Source organism: Oryctolagus cuniculus, chromosome 14 (genome assembly GCF_964237555.1).
Source record: "Oryctolagus cuniculus chromosome 14, mOryCun1.1, whole genome shotgun sequence".
Lineage (NCBI taxonomy): Eukaryota > Metazoa > Chordata > Mammalia > Lagomorpha > Leporidae > Oryctolagus > Oryctolagus cuniculus.
In genome coordinates this window covers 1248110-1267240 of record NC_091445.1, presented here as the reverse complement: position 1 = coordinate 1267240, position 19131 = coordinate 1248110, and the positions used below count along the sequence as shown (strand labels likewise).

At 61.7% G+C, this 19131-nt stretch overlaps 1 protein-coding gene across 5 annotated transcripts; it reads right to left on the bottom strand.

Annotated features, from left to right (window-relative positions):
- Window positions 1–1217: 1217 nt before the first annotated feature.
- S100Z (S100 calcium binding protein Z) lies at window positions 1218–17780 on the bottom strand. 5 transcript variants are annotated; one of them, XR_011382114.1, is made up of 3 exons: window positions 3280–6888; window positions 1809–2028; window positions 1218–1628 (listed from the first exon to the last, which is right to left on the bottom strand). XR_011382114.1 is itself a non-coding variant. In XM_070056871.1 (3 exons), the coding sequence occupies exons 2-3, from the start codon at window positions 3418–3420 to the stop codon at window positions 1870–1872; spliced, it is 300 nt and encodes a 99-aa protein (XP_069912972.1). In that variant the 5' UTR covers window positions 3421–3478; window positions 17603–17780; the 3' UTR covers window positions 1218–1869. The 5 variants fall into 5 exon arrangements, 4 of the variants coding, with proteins under 4 accessions (XP_069912972.1, XP_069912973.1, XP_051694668.2 ...); XM_070056871.1 differs by adding an exon at window positions 17603–17780 and having other exon boundaries at window positions 1218–2028; window positions 3280–3478; XM_070056872.1 differs by having other exon boundaries at window positions 1218–2028; window positions 3280–3478; window positions 4166–6888.
- Between the last annotated feature and the right edge of the window lie 1351 nt (window positions 17781–19131).

Below are 19131 nucleotides of genomic sequence, written 5' to 3'. Positions count from 1 at the left end.
ACACAAAGACTGGCTTTCCAGTTACCGAAAAAATGACCAGACTCAGCACCAGCAAGTCCAAAGTTGGCAGGCACTCCCCTTGTTCATGCAACAGGCATCTATTGAGCACTTACTGTTTGCCACACAGGGAGACACCTATTGAGCACCTACTATTGGCCAGTCACAGATGATCACCTGCCCGACTCGGGGAGTTCGCCCTTCCTGTCCCCACCTCCACCTTTCTCATTCACTCTGTCTTGGCCTCTGCAGTCCGTGCGCCCTGCCTGTCCTCAGTCTGCCTGGCCCCTACTGTGTCCCTGGCCAGCTCCTCCTGTCCCCGAGCACCAACTGCAGGCCCTCTGTCCTGCCCGGGCCCCATGATCACCCTAAACACCACGGCTGACCGGCACGCGGGAGCCAGCAGCTCTTCACCTGCAGGCCAGAGCACAGTGCACGCCCACCTCCTCCACGTGCGTGTCCGACAGCACAGCCAGTGAGCTCTCCGCAGGGCCTTCTCCCAGTCACACCACCTGGCAAATGGCATCCTCAGCTTGACCGAAGATCTACACGCCAGAGACCGTGTGGCTGCGTGTAACAGAACTCGGCTCAGCTGTCATCTTTTTCACGTAACAAGGTCAGAGGCCAGCGGCCAGGGCTGGTGAATAACTGGTCCAGACTTCCTGTATCTCTTTTCCTCCACCATCCTCACGGCTGCAACACGGCTGTCCCACCTCCCGCCTCATATCCACATCCAAAGGATGGAAAAGGCATTTACAAGGTATAAGGCACAGAGTCTATGTGGAAAGAGCAAAACATTCCAGAAATTCCTAGTAGATTTTGTGTCTCCCTCACAGTTCAGAACTGTGGTAAAAGCCTCCCCCCACCCCACCCCACAGAGCTGGGAAACGTAGCTTCTCAGCTGGGCACACAGCTACCCTGCACAATCAGGACTCTGAGAAGCGCAGAGCAAACACGGGACAGGCACACACTTCCGTGCCAGCCCCGGCAGCGCCCACTGCCTCCAAGTCCCTCCCTCCACCTCAGCTGCTTCTCGTCCCCATCGCTGAGACCCTGGTCTGGCACACCCGGACCGTCGCCGCAGCCCCCTAAGCGGCCTCTGTCCTCGGCAGTGAGAGTGGTCACGAGACTGCGTGCGTGACTCATGCCATGCCCTTCCCTGAAGTTCTCCGGACGATCTACCCTAGCTGGATCCCCAGAAGCAGACCGTGAGACAAGGATTCACAAGCAGCCATTTATTTGCGAGGGGCAGGAAGCGGGGCTGTGCTGTGTGGGGAGACAAGGCGGCAAAGGGGGCCCTGGGGCTGCTGAGCCTTCCGCAGAGGGAAGCTCCAGGTGACGGCAGGACGGCTTGTTGGGAATTCTCCTTTGCAGAAGGGAGGCCGCTCAGACCCAGGGCCCTGTGTTTGCGGCATCAGCTCCTGGCCATGAGCCTGCCCCTCCCCAGCCTGGCCCACTCCGTGACTGCTCTGCCGTCCTGCGCTCAGCCGCACCCACTGCCCCACGGGAAGGAGGACCACAGAGCGCCAGGGCACTCGGCAACAGGGCGGACGTAGAATATAACTTACGGATGACAGCATCTGTCTCAGACATTTGCCTGGTGCTGGCCTCGTTTCCAAGTAGCTAACTTTCTGACAAACAAAAAGAACATGTAAGAAACATCTGTGATAATACGGGCAAATTCTAGGTGGGGCACAGGGGACTTGGAGTCGTTCTGTGAAGTCAGTCCATGAAGGCACACATAACGTAACAGCACTAGCAAGCAGCGGCCTGTCTAGCGTATCTACAGGTGATGTCGCTGGTCTACAGACCTGAGTGGCCAGCCGAGGCCTTGGGCCAGGCATGTGCCCGTGCGGGAGCGGCCACCTGTCTTCACTTGCCTTTCTTCTTCAGCTGCTCTACAAAGTAATCGTTACAAGCCACAGTCAGGGCTGCCACCATGACCACGAATTCGTTGAAGTCCACTTCGTTGTCCTTGTTGGCATCCAGGTCGTGCATGATCTTGTCAACCAACTGGGGGTCCTTCTGGCACTAGAAGCAGAGAGAGAGCATCTGACTGCCGGCCCGACAACTGCAGGTGCCCCTCCCCGTGACTGCCAGCCACGTCCACTGCAGCCGCTCATTTCCAAGAGCCCGTGTGCGGGTAGGTCTGGACCAGGTACAAAGCTTGAAGGAGCCCACCACCCTGGCCAGCGTCCACCTGATGCTGACTCACCCCGAGGAGCAGGCCAAGCCAAGCGGCCACTCAGCCAAGTGAGTGTGGGAGCTAGAATTGCACTGAGGGTGGGGCCGGGACACTGGGAAGCTCCAGCCTCTACAACAGAACTGAGCAAATCTCTCACCATTTGAGGTTTCATATTAAAAATGAGGAGCGTTGTGTCTACCACACATTCTGAGGACCCCACAACACACTTTCCAGATGCCCAGCGCCAGGTTGCTAGACTGATCCAGGAGGAATCAGGGCCCCAGGGAACTCGACTTCCGGGGCCACAGTGCAGTCCGGGCGTACGTGTGCACCTGGGACTACACAGGGCACAGAACAGGGCAACGATCGCTGTATCCGGCGGCTTCCTCAGCCCACGACTGGATGCGCACAAGAGGCGGCCGACGCAGCACAGACCTGGGGGGTTGGGGGCCCAGGCACCCCGGCCTCTGGGGTCAGAGGCTGCCCAGAGTTTGCAGAGCATCCTCCAGGGCCCTGTCACTGGCTGCTGCCAGTCACGTCCTGCATGGAAACTTTGACTCAAATCACTGTGGGCCAGCGATTACCAACGATTACCAAGTACTCGAACAGATGCAAGTATTACCCTGAACTTTCTGTTATAAGCATCACACCACAAGGCAGCCCAACCAAACCTTTAGAAATTCCTAAACCATCGCCACCTACACCCCCCCCCCCAAATCCCCCACCGGCTGCTGAGCACCAGGGCAGGACGCCTGCAGATGCCCCAGAGTCACTGCACTCTGTCCCGGTTTGCACAGACAACGCTATGCAGTTGCAGGCAGCGTGCGCGCACCTCGTGGTGGCCCCTAATCTGAGCTGAGTCTTAGCTGTGCCTCGGTGTCCATGCAGGTGACACCGCCGCCTCCCCTGGCGCACACAGGGCGCCCGCCTGTGTGCGGCTCTGTGTTGGCCTCCCCGGTGCAGTGCATCTCACACAACGCACCATGTTCCCGAGCGGAGCTGCACCTCCAGCACCCTGGACGGAACAGGGGCAGGCGGCACGCACGCACTCACCGACGGGAACTCCGTGAGCGCAGGGGCAGGCGGCGCGCACTCACCGACAGGAACTCCGTGAGCTCTCGCTGCAGCAGCAGCTTCAGCTCCCGCTTGCTCAGCTTGAATCTGTCTCCTTCCTTGCACGAGTACCGGTGGAAGATCCTGATCATGGTGTCCATGGCCATCTCCAGCTGGGTGGGCATCTCGGCTGCAGCACCGACCTCTCCAGGGGCAGGAGCCCAACCAAGGCGAAGACACTGGCTTGAAGGAAGCAGACAGGAGCCCCTGGCAGCCTTGGGAACCCGCAAGGTCCCCCCCCACTGCCCCCTCCCAGGGCACACTGCTCAGGTGCTCACAGGCCCCCTTCATGGTGGGCCCCTCCTCCCCAGTCCTGGCTCCCCCGGGATGCCGCAGGCAGCTCATTCCCAGGCCAGCGGACAGGCAGGCACTGGGTCCTGGGAGCGGGGAAGCGAGGGAGCTCAGGACAGGAGGAAAAGACCGACTGTACCTGCTCAGCCAGCGCTCGCTCTGTCGCGCTGTTTACAGCTCGGCTGCAGCGTTTATACCCAGGCACCACCCGGCACACCTGTTCCCAACAAGGGGAAATTACCAGAGACCAGAGACTCCGAGGGCGGTGCCTCAGTCTGTTTTTAATCACCAGAAGGCACAGGTGTGAGCCGCTGCCCCCAGGGCTGCCCGGGCGTGGACATGTCAGGGGAGGGGGGCTTGGCCATCCCCAGATGGGGGCTCCCACTGGGGCCCGACTGGTTGCTAGGGAGCTGATGGCTGCAAGAACTCTAAAAACAGAGGGGCCAGGAGGGAGACACTCAGCAGGGCCGCGGACTAGACAGCTGTGCCACCGGGAACCACGGAGAGAGGACGCGCAAGGGCCACTGAGAAATAACAAACGCGCAGCTGCCAAAGGAATTACAGACAGGAGGTACTCACGGAACAGGAGGGGCGTGTGGCCCGGGGGTGGAGGCCCGCGTCCCACGTCAGTGCCTGGGGTGGGTTCCCAGCTCCAGCCTCCTGCAGATGCCAACCTGGGGGGAGGCAGCTGACGACCCGGCTCCGGCCTCCCAGGCGGGAGCCCTGTACTGAGGTCGAGTTCCAGGCCCTGGCCCCAGCCTCTGGGGCAGTGACCAGTGGATGGCCGTGCGCGCGCTCGCTCGCTCGCTCTCTCTCTCTCTCTCTCTCTCTCTCAAACAGGTAAATTTTTTAAAGTAATAAATTGGTAAAATAAGGAGCGGGGGCATTAACAGGTGGTTGGGAGTGCAACTTCTGAAGTTACACTTTTTAAACTGATTTTCTAACTTTTCAGTGATAGGAACATGCTACCCAGTCACAGACTTGAAATGGGGCGGCGCTGTGGTGCGGCGAGCGAGGCTGCTGCTTCCAAGGCCAGTGCCCTGACCAGGTGCCAGTCCGGTGGCTGCTCCGCTCCCGCCGCAGCTCCCTGCAAATGCGCCTGGGAAAGCAGCGGAAGACGGCTCAAGGCCGTGGGTCCCTGCACCCACATGGGGACCTGGATGGGGTTCCTGGCTCCTCTTTGGCCTGGCCCAGCCCTGGCTGTTGTGGGCACTGGGAGAGTCAACCAGCGGGTGGGGGATTTCTTCCTCACTCTGTCACTCTACCTGTCAGACAGGTCAGTGACTTCTGCAAACTGAAAGAGAACAAGCACAGAGCAGCTGTGTGCGCAGGAGCTCACAGCTGGGCGCCTCGGGGAAGAAGACTTCGTAGAGAAAGTGCTCCCCTCTGGACAACCAAGGCCGGAGTCGGCCAGCGTCCTCTCCATCCTCTCAGCTGGCCCGGGCGCCCCCACGCCCAGGCCCGGGCTCACAGCGGTGCTGTGCTGCCACGTCAGGGATGTGTAGAGGGCAGGGAGAATGTTCTGGATGCCGGAGAGCGTGGCATACAGACAGACTCCCCTCTGCCAACCCCCAGTCCAGAGCCCACACTTGGCGTCTTCCAGTGTGAGACACGGAGCCGGGCAGGTTAAAGGTGCCTGCACGGCCCTCACCCCTCACCGGTCTCCCACCACTCCAGCCTCAGTTTCCCGGGCAGGGTCAATGGGGGGAACTCCCCAGAAGGAGGGGCCAGAGGGTAAGATGTGACTGTCCTTACAGCAAGAACTCACATACGCACGTCTGCATCACTCACAGTCACGCACAAACCACACAGGCGCCTGCGGGCACACACAAGCACACACACACCCTTACATGTGCACCACCCTCTCTCCACATCCTGTGTCTCTGCAGGCTTCCTGCATCCGCCCACCCAGACACACCTGCCCATCATGCCCCTGGAGACGGCCCCCACACGGGCCAAGGAACACTGCCCAGGCTTGCATGATCTGCCGGCCCCTGTGGGACCCCGACATGAGAATCAGCCCTTGCGGCCAATCCCACTCCTGTTTTTCTTGGGGTCGTGTCAAGTGGGCCAGAAGCAGGAGCGCAGACGTCTCTCTGGCACGGGGCTCCCCCCAAGCTCTCCTCTGCGTCTCCGTGGCCCTCTCGCCCCCTGGTCCCAGGTGCACGTTCACTGTCCAGCTCAGGCGCTGCTCCCCAGGGCTCCCAGCCCTCTGGCCGTCTCCGTAAGCCCCGTCCCAGCTCCGCTCCAGAACCCTCGCCCAGTGCCATAGCTTTCCACACTCAGCGGGACCAAGGCTGCACTCGCCCGTCCTGAGCCTGCCTTCTCCCGCGCTGACCACACAGGCACCACCTCCGCATGGCACGGCCTCTCTCCCAGCTCCTCACTGTCCCTGCTGTCTGGGCCCGCTCTGCCCTCCACTCTGGACCACAGCAGCACCTCGCCCCTGGGCACTCCCAGGGCTGCCCAGGAAAAAGCTGGGCTCTCTCGCTCTTCCCTGGCTGCGTGCACTCGGGGCTGTGGCCTGGGGTGCTGATTCCGCCTTCTCCCCGACTAAGCTCCACACCAGCTCCTCCCGGAGGCTCCTGGCCTCTCCTACACGTGTGACGGTGACTACCTGGGCCCCATTCCCTCACCAGTGCACTTGTCACACATCCCTGCTGGGGTTGGCCCGGCGCTCCCCACTCTGCGCACCTGCCCGAGCTCCAGATGTCCGGGCTGGTGTCTGGGCCAGCTCGGCCCCCACAGCGCTGGGCACAGGCCCAGGCACGCATGCCTTCTTGCTGGGGAACACGGGATGGGCTCCCAACACCTTGGCACTTCGCTGTGCTACCGATTACCCGACCGCCAGCGTCTCACGCACAGGCTGTGCAGGAACGCGCGCAGTCAGACGGGAGCCGCGTCAGCGCACACACGGGGCCGACAGCACAGCCAGTGAGATATGGCCTCCAGGCTGACGCTCCGGGCACATAAACACAGGGGGTCACCCAAAGGGTGTGGGCCTCAGCAGTGTTCAGCCACAAATGGAATCACTCAGCCACACCGACAGGGGAGACTTAACAGAGAGCACACTGCAGACGCCCACGCAGGACTGCCTCAGGAAATCAGTCTCGCTTCTCCATCCCAGGCCTCGGGCGGAGGAGCGAGGTCTGGGTCCTCTGGTCCCTGCTGCCACCTAGTGCCAGGCCCCAGCACTGCACCTGGGAGCCCAAGTTTGAGAACACACTTGAAATTGTGTTAAATAAGGTACCTACCTGGCCCCTCTTCAAGCTCTTATCTATATTTTTTTGGGAAAAAAAAGACATTCATTTACTTATTTTTTAACAGGCAGAGTTAGACTGAGAGAGAGAGACAGAGAGAAAGGTCTTCCTTCCGTTGGTTCACCCCCCAAATGGCTGCCACGGCCAGCGCGCTGTGCCGACCCAAAGCCAGGAGCCAGGTGCTTCTTCCTGCTCTCCCATGGGGTGCAGGGCCCAAGCACTTGGGCCATCTTCCACTGCCCTCCTAGGCCACAGCAGAGAGCTGGACTGGAAGAGGGGCAACCGGGACAGAATCCGGCACCCCAACCCAGGGTGCTGGCGCCGCAGGCGGAGGATTAGCCTAGTGAGCCGCAGCGCTGGCCCATTTACTTATTTGAAAGGCCGAGTGACAGAGGGGGAGACAGAGAGATCTTCCATCTGCTAGTTCACTCCCCAGATGGCCGCAATACCCAGAGCTGGGCCAGGCCAAAGCCATCCAGGTCTCCCACGTGGGGGCAGGGGCCCAGGCACTCAGCCATCCTCTGCTGCTTTCCCAGGTGCAGGACAGGAGCTGGATCCAAAGTGGAGCAGCCGGGGCTCGAACCAGTGATCATCTGGGTTGCCGGATCGCAGTCAGTGGCTTAACCACTGCGCCACAGCATCAGCCCTGTCTTGTCCAGAAGCCAGCTGGGCCCCGCCCGGCCCCCAGGAGCCTTTCAGGAGCAGGCTCAGCAGCACCGGCCAGGCTGCAGACAGGCGAACGGAGGGCGCAGCGGGCGCGCCCCAGTCCGAGCTCCTCGCCTCGCTCCAGCCGCTGCCCCGCTGCATGTTCCTGTTGTTGGCAGGGGCGGCCTGCCCGGCCAGGACGGGGCACAGAGAAGGAGGGGAGCGGCAGACCCAGCTCCGGGAAGGTTAAACCAAGGAGGGAGAGATCTACGAGGGCGGGACAGGCAGAGAGGCCGAGGCGAAGCTGGCCAGAGAGGACAGCACTCTGAGCTGGGGCCACAGAGCTGGGGCCCCGGCAGGAGCTCACAGGGCCTGGCTGTACCGTAGTTTCGGGAAAGCAGGCACTGGAGAAGGCAGCACAGAGACTCGGCGTCACCGCTGCTCCAGCTCCAACCCGAGCTCCATGCCTCCCACTGTGGGGAGGGAGAAGGAACCAAGTCCAGACTTCAGGCTTGAAACCCCGAGCAGGCTGGCACTGGACCCCTCACCCCAGCCTCTGGGGACAGGGTGGGAGTCAGTACAGCTCTGCAGTGGAGCTAAGTGCCTGGCTTGCCTGGAGAGACCAGCACCCGACAGAGCCCAAAGCCTCTGGTTGAGGCCAGCACCTTCTCAACAACCCACAGTGGATGTGGGATGGGGCGCCCTCTGGTGCTGACACCGAGACAATACACCAAGAGCAGACCGTGACTTGGGGCGCCATCTAGTGCTAGAATGATGGAAGTGTCACGGCCCAGAGAAAACAAGCGAAGGGCCGGCACCAGTCCAGATCCGGAAGACTGGGAAAATGTCCTAGTCCCTCCAGGGGTGGACAGTGTCATGCGGCAGAGAACCACGAGCTCACTGGTGAACAAAGTGAGGTGGCAGAATCAGACCAGGACGTAACTGACGGACACGAACGCTCGGAACGGAATTTCAAACTGCGGTTGTAAGGAAACTATGAGATTCAGAAAACTGCAGAGAAATGATGCACTCCTCTAACAGAGACACTTAACAGGGCGGCAGAAGCACTTTTCAGATGTCAACATAGGAATGCTCTGGTGCGGCAGGCTAGCCTGCTCCTGGGGGCAGCTGCAGCCCACACCGGAGCGCCTGGTTCAAGTCCCGGCTTCTCCGCTCTTCTGATCCAGCCTCCTGCTAACGCGCCTGGGAGGCAGCAGGTGATGGCCCAGGTGCTTGGGTTCCTGACACCCACGTAGGAGACCCGGATGGAGTTCCTGGCTCCTGACTTCAGCCCGGCCCAGGTCCAGCTGCTGTAGGCATTTGGGGAGTGAACCAGAGGATGGAAGATCTGTGTGTGTGTGCGCGTGTGTGTGTCTGTGTGACTCACTTTCAAAAAACTAAAAAAAAAAAAAAAAGCTTTTTAAAAAATATCAAGTAGAAGGTTTTGAGTATAAAACACATTGAATGAAATTAAAAATGTGATAAAAGGCATCAAAAGTACAGGAGAGGAGTTGGCGCTGTGGCGCAGCGGGTTAATGCCCTGGCCTGAGCGCCGGCGTCCCATGTGGGTGCCGGTTCTAGTCCCGGCTGCTCCTCTTCTGATCCAGCGCTCTGCTACGGCCTGGGAGGGCAGTGTAGGATGGCCCGAGTCCTTGGGCCCCTGCACCCGCGTCAGAGACTCGGAAGAAGCTCCTGGCTCCTGGCTTTGCATCTGCGCAGCTCTGGCCGTTGCAGCCATTTGGGGAGTGAACTCTGTAATCTTTCAAATAAATAAAAATAAATCTTTTTTTAAAAAAAAAGTACAGAAGATCAAGCAGAATAAAGAACCAGTGAGCTCAAACAGGCAGAGAATAAAGATAATGAGGAGGAAGGAGCGAGCTACGGGAACTGCAGGACGACAGTAAAGGAGCGCTCCCCTCTCTCTGGATCTCTCTCACGCTCTCCTCCGTCTTTCTCCTTCACCCCTTCCCTCCGGTCTGTCGGGTTCCCCACCAATAAACCCTTTCCTTTAAAAAAAAGGGGGCAGGTATCTAAGTTACTGAGATTCAGGAGGGTGTTTTTAAATTATTATTAGTTGAGGGGCCGGTGCTGTGGCACAGTAGGTTAATCCTCCGCTGCAGCATCTGCACTCCATGTGGGCGCCAGTTCTGGTCCCGGCTGCTCCTCTTCCAGTCCAGCTCTCTGCTGTGGCCTGGGAAAGCAGTGGAGGATGGCCCAAGTGCTTGGGCTCCTGCACCCACATGGGAGACCCGGTGGAGGCTCCTGGCTCCTGGCTTCAGATCAGCGCAGCTCCGGCCGTTGTGGCCATTTGGGGAGTGAACCAGCAGACAGAAGACCTCTCTCTCTGTCTCTCCCTCTCACTGTCTGTAACTCTACCTCTCAAATAAATAATAATAAGTTGCTATCATTTGAGAGGCAGAGGGAGAGCGCGATCTGCCACCTGCTGGCTCACTCCCCAGACGCCCGCGATGACTGGGAGGGCCCGGCGGACGCCAGGGATCCAGTCTGGCTCTCCCATGTGGGTGGAAGGGGCCCCACTACCGCAGCCGTCATGCTGACTCCCTGGCTCTCGCCTCGGCAGGAGCTGGAACAGGGCGCGGGGCTGGGAGGCGAACACGGCCACTGGGATGCGGAATGTGGGTGTCACAGCTGTTACACCAAACACCCCTCCCCCAACAGGGGCTGAGGAGACTGAGCACGCAGCACCTCCAAGAGAGACCCGAAAACGTCCCAAAGCTACAGAAAGATAGACCCATCCAGGGCTGGGCAGGTGAGACTCAGCCCGGCCCAGCCAAGTCTACCGCACGCCGTGAGCACCAGCTCGCCAAGCTCAGCGGTCACCAGCGGATCCTCCCCAGGGCAGGAGAAAGGAAGCGACGGCACCAGGACGTGCCGGCTCACCAGACTGCGCCGGCGGCACAGGCGGACACGCGTGGCGGCCAAGGGCACCGCGCACCAGAGCTGTCCTTCAGCTGCAGAGAAGGGCATCGCTGGGCCGCAGCAGCCGAGGGGCCGGCGACGTGGCGCGGCGGGCGCGGCCTCCGCCGAGACACCCACATTCCGCACCAGAGAGCCGGTTCCGTCTGGCCCGGCTTCCTGCTGGACGGCTCGGGCCACGGGGGGGCCCTGCCGCCCACCGGAGCGCCCAGGAGTTCCCGGCTCAGAGCAGGCTGCGGCAGGGATTTGGGGAGCGAGCCAGCAGCAGAGGGGAGATGCACCTCTCTCTCTCTCTCTCTCGCTCTCTCGCTCTCGCTCTCTCCTCTATTTCTTTGTCGCTTTGCCTGTCAAATAAAGGAAAAAAATCCTTAACAAATGCACTGGAACCAGGGCACGCTCAGAGAGGACGCGCATGCGCAGCGCTGGCAGAAGAGGGCGCTGTCTCCCACGGCCTCAGCACCCGCGGAGGGAAGGCAGGAGGCGGGACTTGGAGGCCGCAGCCGCTCCCACTGACCTTCAAGGAACAGACCTGGGCCTGCGACAGATCACACCTGGCCAGGGGGCGCGGTCTCCGGTCTGATGGGAGCCCGGGCCGCTGTGTCACCCGCGGGCACTGCGGCGCCCTGGGGCTGGCGGCGGTCAGCGCAGGCCCGCAGTGACAAGCACCCAGGGCTGGCGGCGGTCAGCGCAGGCCCGCAGTGACAAGCACCCAGGGCTGGCGGCGGCGCCCTGCCCTGCCCTGCGCAAGGCCTTCGCCCCGGGGCTGGATTTGCTGGCTCCGGGTCAGACGCCAGCCGCCTTACCCAGCCACGGTGATGCTGCTCCTCCCAGACACGCGGGTCCCGGGGGCCGGGGCCCCTCACGCGGGCCGAGGCAGACACTGCTGGCCGCAGGATTCTGCACCCCGTGTTTGCCTGTGGGCTGCAGGACGGGGTGTCTCCAATGCCGGACCCCAGCACGGACACTGTCCTCCTGCTAACGCCTCCTTTTTGAGAGGTGTATGAAGATTCGTGGTGGCCAAAGTGGCTCAAAATTCACACCTAAGTCCACGCTGAATCCTGAAGTCCCTGTCACCCTAAGGGCTGCTTCTTCACGCCATCGCTATGACTGTAACTACAGTCACAAGAGAGAAGCCCATCGGCGTGGCCGGCGCTGTGGCGTGGCCAGTGAAGCCGCCACCTGCAGCGCTGGCGACCATGTGGGCGCTGGCTCGAGTCCCAGCTGCTCCACCTCCCATCCTGCTCTCTGCTGTGGCCTGGGAAAGCAGTGGAAGATGGCCCAATCCTTGGGCCCCTGCACCCACGTGGGAGACCTGGGGAAGCTCCTGGCTTCGGACTGACACAGCTCCAGCTGTTGCAGCCAATCTGTGGAGTGAACCAACAGATGGAAGACCTCTCTCTCTCTCTCTCTTTTTAAAGATCTATTTATCTATCTGAAAGACAGAGTTACAGAGAAAGGCAGAGACGGGGGGGGGGGGGGGTGTCTTCCATTCGCTGGTTCACTCCCCAATTGGCTGCAGCGGCCGGCCGGAGCTGCGCCGATCCGAGGCCAGGAGCCGGGAGCGTCTGCTGCCCCTCCCCTCCCCCACCCTCACCCCTCTCCCATCCTCCTCCTCCTGACCAGGGAATGGAGGTTTGAACCGGCCCACCCCAGCAGCCTTCGGCGCAGATTTAAGGGCCCAGGATCCCGCCCACAGCAAGGCAGCGACACAGCCGTCCCGGGGCTCCCGGCGCTGGCCTCGGTCAGGGAGCGCCGCCCGGTGTCCGTGCAGTCGGCCTGGGTGGCCCTCAGCCTGCGGCCCGTGGTCCTGCGAGGGCGCTGAGGCCAGCTCCCGACGCCACCCGTGGCTAACACCTGCGTGAGGCTGCAGCTTCCTGGAACTTTGAGAAAGCAACACCCGGGGCTCCTCCAGACCAGACAGGCGGGCGCCCACCTCGGCCACTGCGGGGGCAGCAGGCCGGCCAGCAGCGAGGGATGGCGGAAGGCCCACCCGGGCTCGCAACCGCTCCTCGCCCCGCGGGTCTGGGGTCCGGGCGGCACCTGCCTGGCTCCTGGCTGCGCGCCCAGGCCAGCGGCGCGCCTCGGGTCCACAGCAACTCCCCCACCCTGCGGCAAGGCCTCCGAGCTGTCCAGACCCGGGGGCCGCGCCAGCCACGCCGCAGTAGCTCGTCTCAGCCCCCCGAAAAGCATATGAAGCCGGGAGGACAGGAAGGGTCCCCACGCGCGGCGGCGTGAGGGTCCCCATCGCGGGAGACCCTGCCGCGGCCGCATACTGGGTCACGTGCGGCAGGGCCCCGTCAACCACGTGGGACCCTCAGTGCTGCCTCTGCCCCGCGCCCCCAGCCCACCCTCTGCCACCTGGGCCACCCACTCCCACGGCCACGCGCCGCTGTTCCCACGCGGCTCCTCTCAGCCCGGCTCCGCCCCCTGACCTCTGCCCTCTGCGTCTCTGGGTTTCCCGCGCTCCTGGGACGCCCCGCCCACAGAGAGGCGGCGGACGTGCCAATGGCGACAAATCCTGCCCGACCCGGAAGTGCTGTCCTGCGGCAAGCGCGGGCTTCTGGAAGAACTTCCGGGGCGGACGCTTGGCGCGGCCGGGGACGTCTCCGCCGGAGGTGGCGGTGCCCACGGGGAGCGTGAGTTCGAGTCCCGGCTGCTCCTCCTTGCCGACGCTCCTGAGACCGACCCCGACCCCGACCCCTGGGCCCACCGTGCCACACGGGCAGGCCCGCACACGCTGCACAGTCCCATGTCACACGCCCACGTAGTGCACACGAGCACCACACTCGCCCCCTGCACACTTGAGCACCACCACCCATGTGCACGGGGCACACGGGCGCCCCGGTTTCTCAAGGCAGCTGCAGGCCACCCAGGAAGTCAGGACGGCCACGGACGGGAGGCACAGGCACTGCGGATCCGGCAGCAGGTGCAGAGCCACAGCTCTGTCTCTCCCTGCCTTTCAGATCAAAGTTATCTTCCATTTCTAGCTCTAGATGCAATCAGCGACTTGCAGACCACGGGGCAAATCTACAAACTCGGGTTCTCCATCAAATAAGCTGTAAGGCCGCAGGGAGATGAATGAGGTCATTAAAAGATATCAACCCACTACAGCTGCAGACTGAAGCCAGGAGCCAGGAACTCCATCTCCGTGTGGGCGGCAGGCACCCAGCGAGCTGAGCCGTCCCCTCTGCCTCCCGCCCAGGGAAGCAGAGTCGTGCTGAGACGTGAACCAGGCACTCCAACTAGCGACAGAGGTGCCCCAGGCGGTGACAGAACTGCTGCACCAAAACCCAGCCCGGCCGGGCTGCCTGTGCCACCACACCACCGCCCGCTGTGCTGTAAGAGCCAACGGGCACTTCTGTGTTCGCGGCCTCCTGGGCTACCCGGCTGGACCTCCACTTTCCCTCAACGCACTCGGCTCCCCACAGCTGCTCCTGGAGCCGCCGTGCCCCAGCGGCCGTCCTCCTGCTCTGTCTCCTTTCCTGGCCCCTCGTCTGCTCAAGAGGTCGCAGATCCCTGGGCCTCTGTGCCAGCCCCTCCTCTGTATCCTCTCCGTGACATCACCGAGTTCTTGGCTTTAGGCGCAAGTGATGCGGCAAACCTATCGCTAACTGCCACTTAAGACGCCCACACGCAGCCAGGCAAGTGCCCACCCAGCAGTCCCATCTCGGTGGCCAACTGGCAGCACACACTCCAGACGCCATCCTCAACACAGATCTTGATCTTCAGCCTGCCCCTTGCTCACCCCTGACCACTCCACTATCACCCGCCAGGCGGAAGTCCTCACCGGCCCCTCCCGTCCGCCGGCATTCCTCCGTGCACCTGCTCCCACCGAGCCACTGCACACTGTCCTCAGTGCTCTCTCCTGCGCCTCTGGAATCCGCGCCGCGCACAAGAGCCAGTGGCCTTCTCAGGGACCAGCCAGCCAGCCCTGAGGCGTCTCACCTAGTCCAGCTCCTCCACCCCCCACCGACCCACCTGCCCGACTCCTCCCCACAAAGCCCCCACCTGGGGCCCACCTCTGAACAGCTCTCCTGTCCTTAACACCAGGACCGAACTCCCCCCTTCTCAGAGCCACGCCACCCCCCAGCACGCAACACTCCCAGCTCTCCCGGCTGCTGGGTGTGTCCTGTCTTCAGAAAGCAAACCCACGGGAAGCCTCGCCCACCTTACACCTAGGGCTGGGAAGAGTCCTCCATCAGGAATCACCCCTGATAACAAAGTGCGGAACACGTCAAGCACAGCCACACAGAGGAGCGCTTGGGAGCATGCTGGGTGCAAACCCACAACACAGCACCCAAGACTGCCGACTCAGCGCCCTGTGCAGCAGGGCTACGGGGCGGGATCCTACAGCTGGCTGGGGCCGCGGCCACCGAGGCCCACGCCTGAGAATCTTGTCTCACACGCTGCTAGCTGGGAGGAGACTGCAACTCCCAATCAAGCTGCAGTGTACACAGGACGCGTACGACAACCTCGCCACAGGGAAGCTGAGAACCCGTCAGCCGAGCCGAGCCGTGGTTAAGTCAGGGACCCACCGCCTGTGCAGAGCAGGCGCAGTCTCCAGTATGGTCCCCTGGGGCTCCCCCACATGGAAACGAAGCTGTCTGTGTGATCTTCAGCGTCGGAGGGGGTGACCCGAGTTCTCCTGGGTCGCTGGTTTGGGGGAAGCCAAAGTTTCGTGTTCTGAGGTCACTGGAGCAGCCCTGGCAAAGACCCACAGAGCGAAGCCAAGGCGTCGCGCCCACACCACCAGCACCTGGTCACCCTGTGGCCGGGCACCTGCAGCCGGTCACGCACCCAGCCAAGCCCAGGGCCTCAGCAGCTGCAGCCGACCTCCTGGCTGCCCCCCGGGAGAGCCAACCCCAGGGCCAGGCAGCCGCCCACCCCTGGACTCCTGACCACAGAAACCGCGCAGGGGAGCGACTGTGAATCAGTCTCGTTGTGAGTCACTGCCCTATGGACACGGCGTAGCACAGCGCGGCTCTCTCCTGTTTATAAAAGCACACGGTCACTCACTCAGGGACATGCCTCAGACGCCCTGGGGCAGGAAGCGGGGCTGTGACAGGGTGGGCACGCAGGGGCACAGGCGTCTTCCTTCTCTGCTGCCCGCGTTCAGTTTCACATGAACCACTTACACTTTTATTTATTTATGTCTTCATGAAAGGAGAGAGAGAATTTGCTGTTCATTTCCCAAACATCTACAACAGCCAGGGCTAGGCCAGGCTGAAGCCAGGAGCCAGGAGCTCCATCCGGGTCTCCCCTGTGGGTGGCAGGGACCCAGGAGCCTTAGCGGGAAGCTGGACAGGAAGCGGCCATCCCCAACGGTGACTTAACCGCGGCGCCCCGCCTGCCCCTGAGTCTTTTAAGCTACTTTTATAGGCATGAGGGAGGCAGGTGTGGCGGGCGGGCGTGGTCCATCCCATACCTTCTTGTCCCGTGTGCTCTCCCCTTCCTGCCACGCTCAGGATGCCTGGAACAGGGCCCCTGCCGCAGGTGTCGGAGACCTCCTCCCTCCGGAGTCACTGTTGTTTTCCTAACAGTCATGCGTTTCACTGCAAACGCCAGGACTGGACCGCCGGACTTCACTGCTGCCTTTGGGGGGATAAACCGGGGCGGCTCTCCCAGCTGCAGGTGCTGCTGGCTCAGGCCTGGGCCCCGCTCCTCAGCGGCCTGTGTCACCAAGAGACAGATCTGCAGGCGGACCCAGCCACGGACCACGCCACACTATCCTCAAGGGAGGCGCCTCCCAGGTGTGGCCGTGACACCAGCTCAGGACTTCATCCTCATTCCCCAGGGCCTTGTTTTCCCTCCCGGACTCAGGGCCCGGGCCCGCTGTGGTGCAGCAGCGAGCTAAGCTGCCCTGTCCCACATCCCAAGTCCTGGCGGCTGCTCCCCATCCGCTCCAGCTCCCTGCTAGCCATCTGGGAAGGCAGGGAGGACGGCCCAAACTTGGACCCCTGCCACCCACATGGGAGACCTGGATGGAGCTCTGGGCTCCTGGCTTTGGCCTGGCTCAGCCCTGGCCTTTGTGGCCTTTTGGGGAGCAAACCAGTGGTTGGAAGACCTTTCTCTCCCCCCTTCAAAAACATGTCTCAAAAAAAAAACCAACCACCAGGGGGTCAGGGCGGCCTGTCCACATGCCTTTCTCTGGTGAGCAGTTTCTGTCCCGGGCCAGACCACAGTGGTTCCCGCGGGTCTGTGAGTCTGTGAGTTGGACGCCCACGTCCTCCCCAGGCTGCAGGGATGAAGGTGTCAGCGCAAAGCTATGCATGCTAATGAGCTCACAGGCCAGGAACTCCCGGGGCAAACAACCAAGAACCAACCAAGTGACACAGCAGGAAACGCCCAGGACACAGCCCTGGGAACCCAGGACAGCCCGCACAGAGAGCCAGTCAGACTTTCAGTGCTTCGGGGCTTGGTTCAGAAAATGAGAGGGCGGCAGGGCGCCTAAAACAAGCGCACGCCGGCGTCCTCCGAGGAGCCTGTGCTCGGCCCGACCCCCCAGCCCCCAGGGGCGCCGCTGGCCGCTGGCCTTGCTTCTAAGATTCAGCTGCTCCGGGAGACTCCCGGGAGTCCACTTCTCAAATCCCTCCTTCCACACCTGAACTCGCACACTCGAGGGCTTTTTGGAAATGAGTCAAGAATAGGACCAGGTCACCCACCCAGGGCACTACCTCGTCACTCGGAATGTGGCGCAGGAGCGGTGGTGGGGTGCAGTGGCTAGGCGTCACACGGGATGCCCCTATCCCCTATCGGAGTGCCTGGGTTCACGTCACACCAGATCCAGCTCCCTGTTAGTGCACACCCTGCAAGGCAGAGATGGCCAAGTCCTTGGGCCCCTGCTGCCCATGTGGGAGACCCCAGGAGTTCCTGGCTCCTGCTTTGGTCTGGCCCTTCCCCGGCTGTTGTGGCCATTTGGGAAGTGAACCAGCAGACAGAAGATCTCTGCCACTCTGCTTGCCAAATCAATTAAATAGCGTAACGCTCATATTCTCTACAAACTGTTACAAACGTTAGCTGGCTCTGGGACAGGACAACAGAAACAGGTGGCGGAGTGGAAGTGGCTTCATTGTATGCTTTGGTACAGCTCATATCATAAAAATACTAATTAAGAAACGGCAAGGACCAAAGATCTCCCCGGGGTCAGGCCTCGGACCTGCGGCGGCTTTCTTACCTCACATCCAGCACCTCCGATGTCCCATCTGTGAAACGGGCCCGATCTCCCAGGATGCTGGGAGACACAGGGCAGGGCAGGCCAGAAAGCAAAGCCTGGAGTGGCGGTGCAGGCAGGTGGCAGGCAGGCAGCCTGCGGCCGTCACGGCACAGCAGCACCCTCGCGGGGAGGCCCCGGTCCACGGGCCCGCTGCGCCCTGTCTGTGCCAGCACTTCCTGTGTGCCGGGAGGCAGCCTGGCTGCAACGACACCATAGGATGATGTTCCGTGGGGCCAGGGCAGCAGGTGAAGCCACCACTGAGTTCGCACACATCCCCATCACTGTGCTGGCTCAAATCCTCACTGCTCTGCTTCTCACCCGGCTCCTGGCCAATGCACCTGGGGCCTGGCAGATGATGGCTCAAGTGCCTGAGTCCCTGCCACCCACACCGGAGACCTGGCTGGAGCTCCAGGTTCCTGGGAGTCCATCAGCAGATGGAAGACTTCTGTCTCTCCTCCCCCCACTGCCTTTCAAATAAATATGTTTACAATCTTGAAAAACAAGAACAAGGGAGTGGGGTCTATTTTATAAAAGAGTAACATGGACTGGGGCGGGTGGCACAGGGGGATAAAACCCCAGCCTGCGGCACTGGCATCCCATGTGGGCACCAGTTCGAGTCCCGGCCGCTCCACTTCCAATCCAGCCCCCTGCTAACGCACCTGGGAAAGTACAGAGGATGGCCCAGGTGCTTGGACCCCTGCATCCACGTGAGAGATCCAGAGGAGGCTCCGGGCTCCTGGCTTTGGATTGGTGCAGCTCCGGCCATTGCAGCCATTTGGGGAGCGAACCAGCAGATGGAACACCTCTCTGTCTCTACCGCTCTCTAATAAAAAAAAAAAAAAAAAGAAAAAGAAAAAGAAAAGAATATCAAAGGAAAAAGAGTAATATGAACGATGGCCTCTCTCTCTCCACACCGTCCCAGCTTCTCCTTGGCACAACTGAACCGCGCACAGTGGGGCTCGCTGGAGTCCCTGCTCACGCACACAGTGGACCACGGACTGGGGTAACAAGGGGCCCCTGAGCACAGGCGCTGTGACCCCACCAGACCTCCGCCAGGCACTGGGCTCAGAGACGGCAGGATGACTCACGGCAGTGCAACCTGTCTCACGCCACTCAGGACACTGCCCAGGTCACAGCACATGAGCTGCTGGCCTCTGGACTTTTCCATCCGCACTTGCGGAGGGGAGCTAGAACCACGGAGCTGTAACCACAGCTGAGGTGGGACAACCGTGATAGCGACAGTGCCACGTGCTTAGGGTGCACAAACACACCACTACTCACCCTGCAAAGTCACGAGGAAGGCACAGCCAACCTGCCTAGTAAAACCAGGAAGCACCTTCCCCACGGCCGCGGGGTCAGAACCTGGCCCGGCTCGGGACCTGCGCTCAGAGCCGACTCACCATCCCCTCACCATCCCCTCACAACTCCCGGGAGGCAGACCCGGGCAGACGCGGTACTCTGGCAGAGACATGACTTGGCGAGCACTGTGA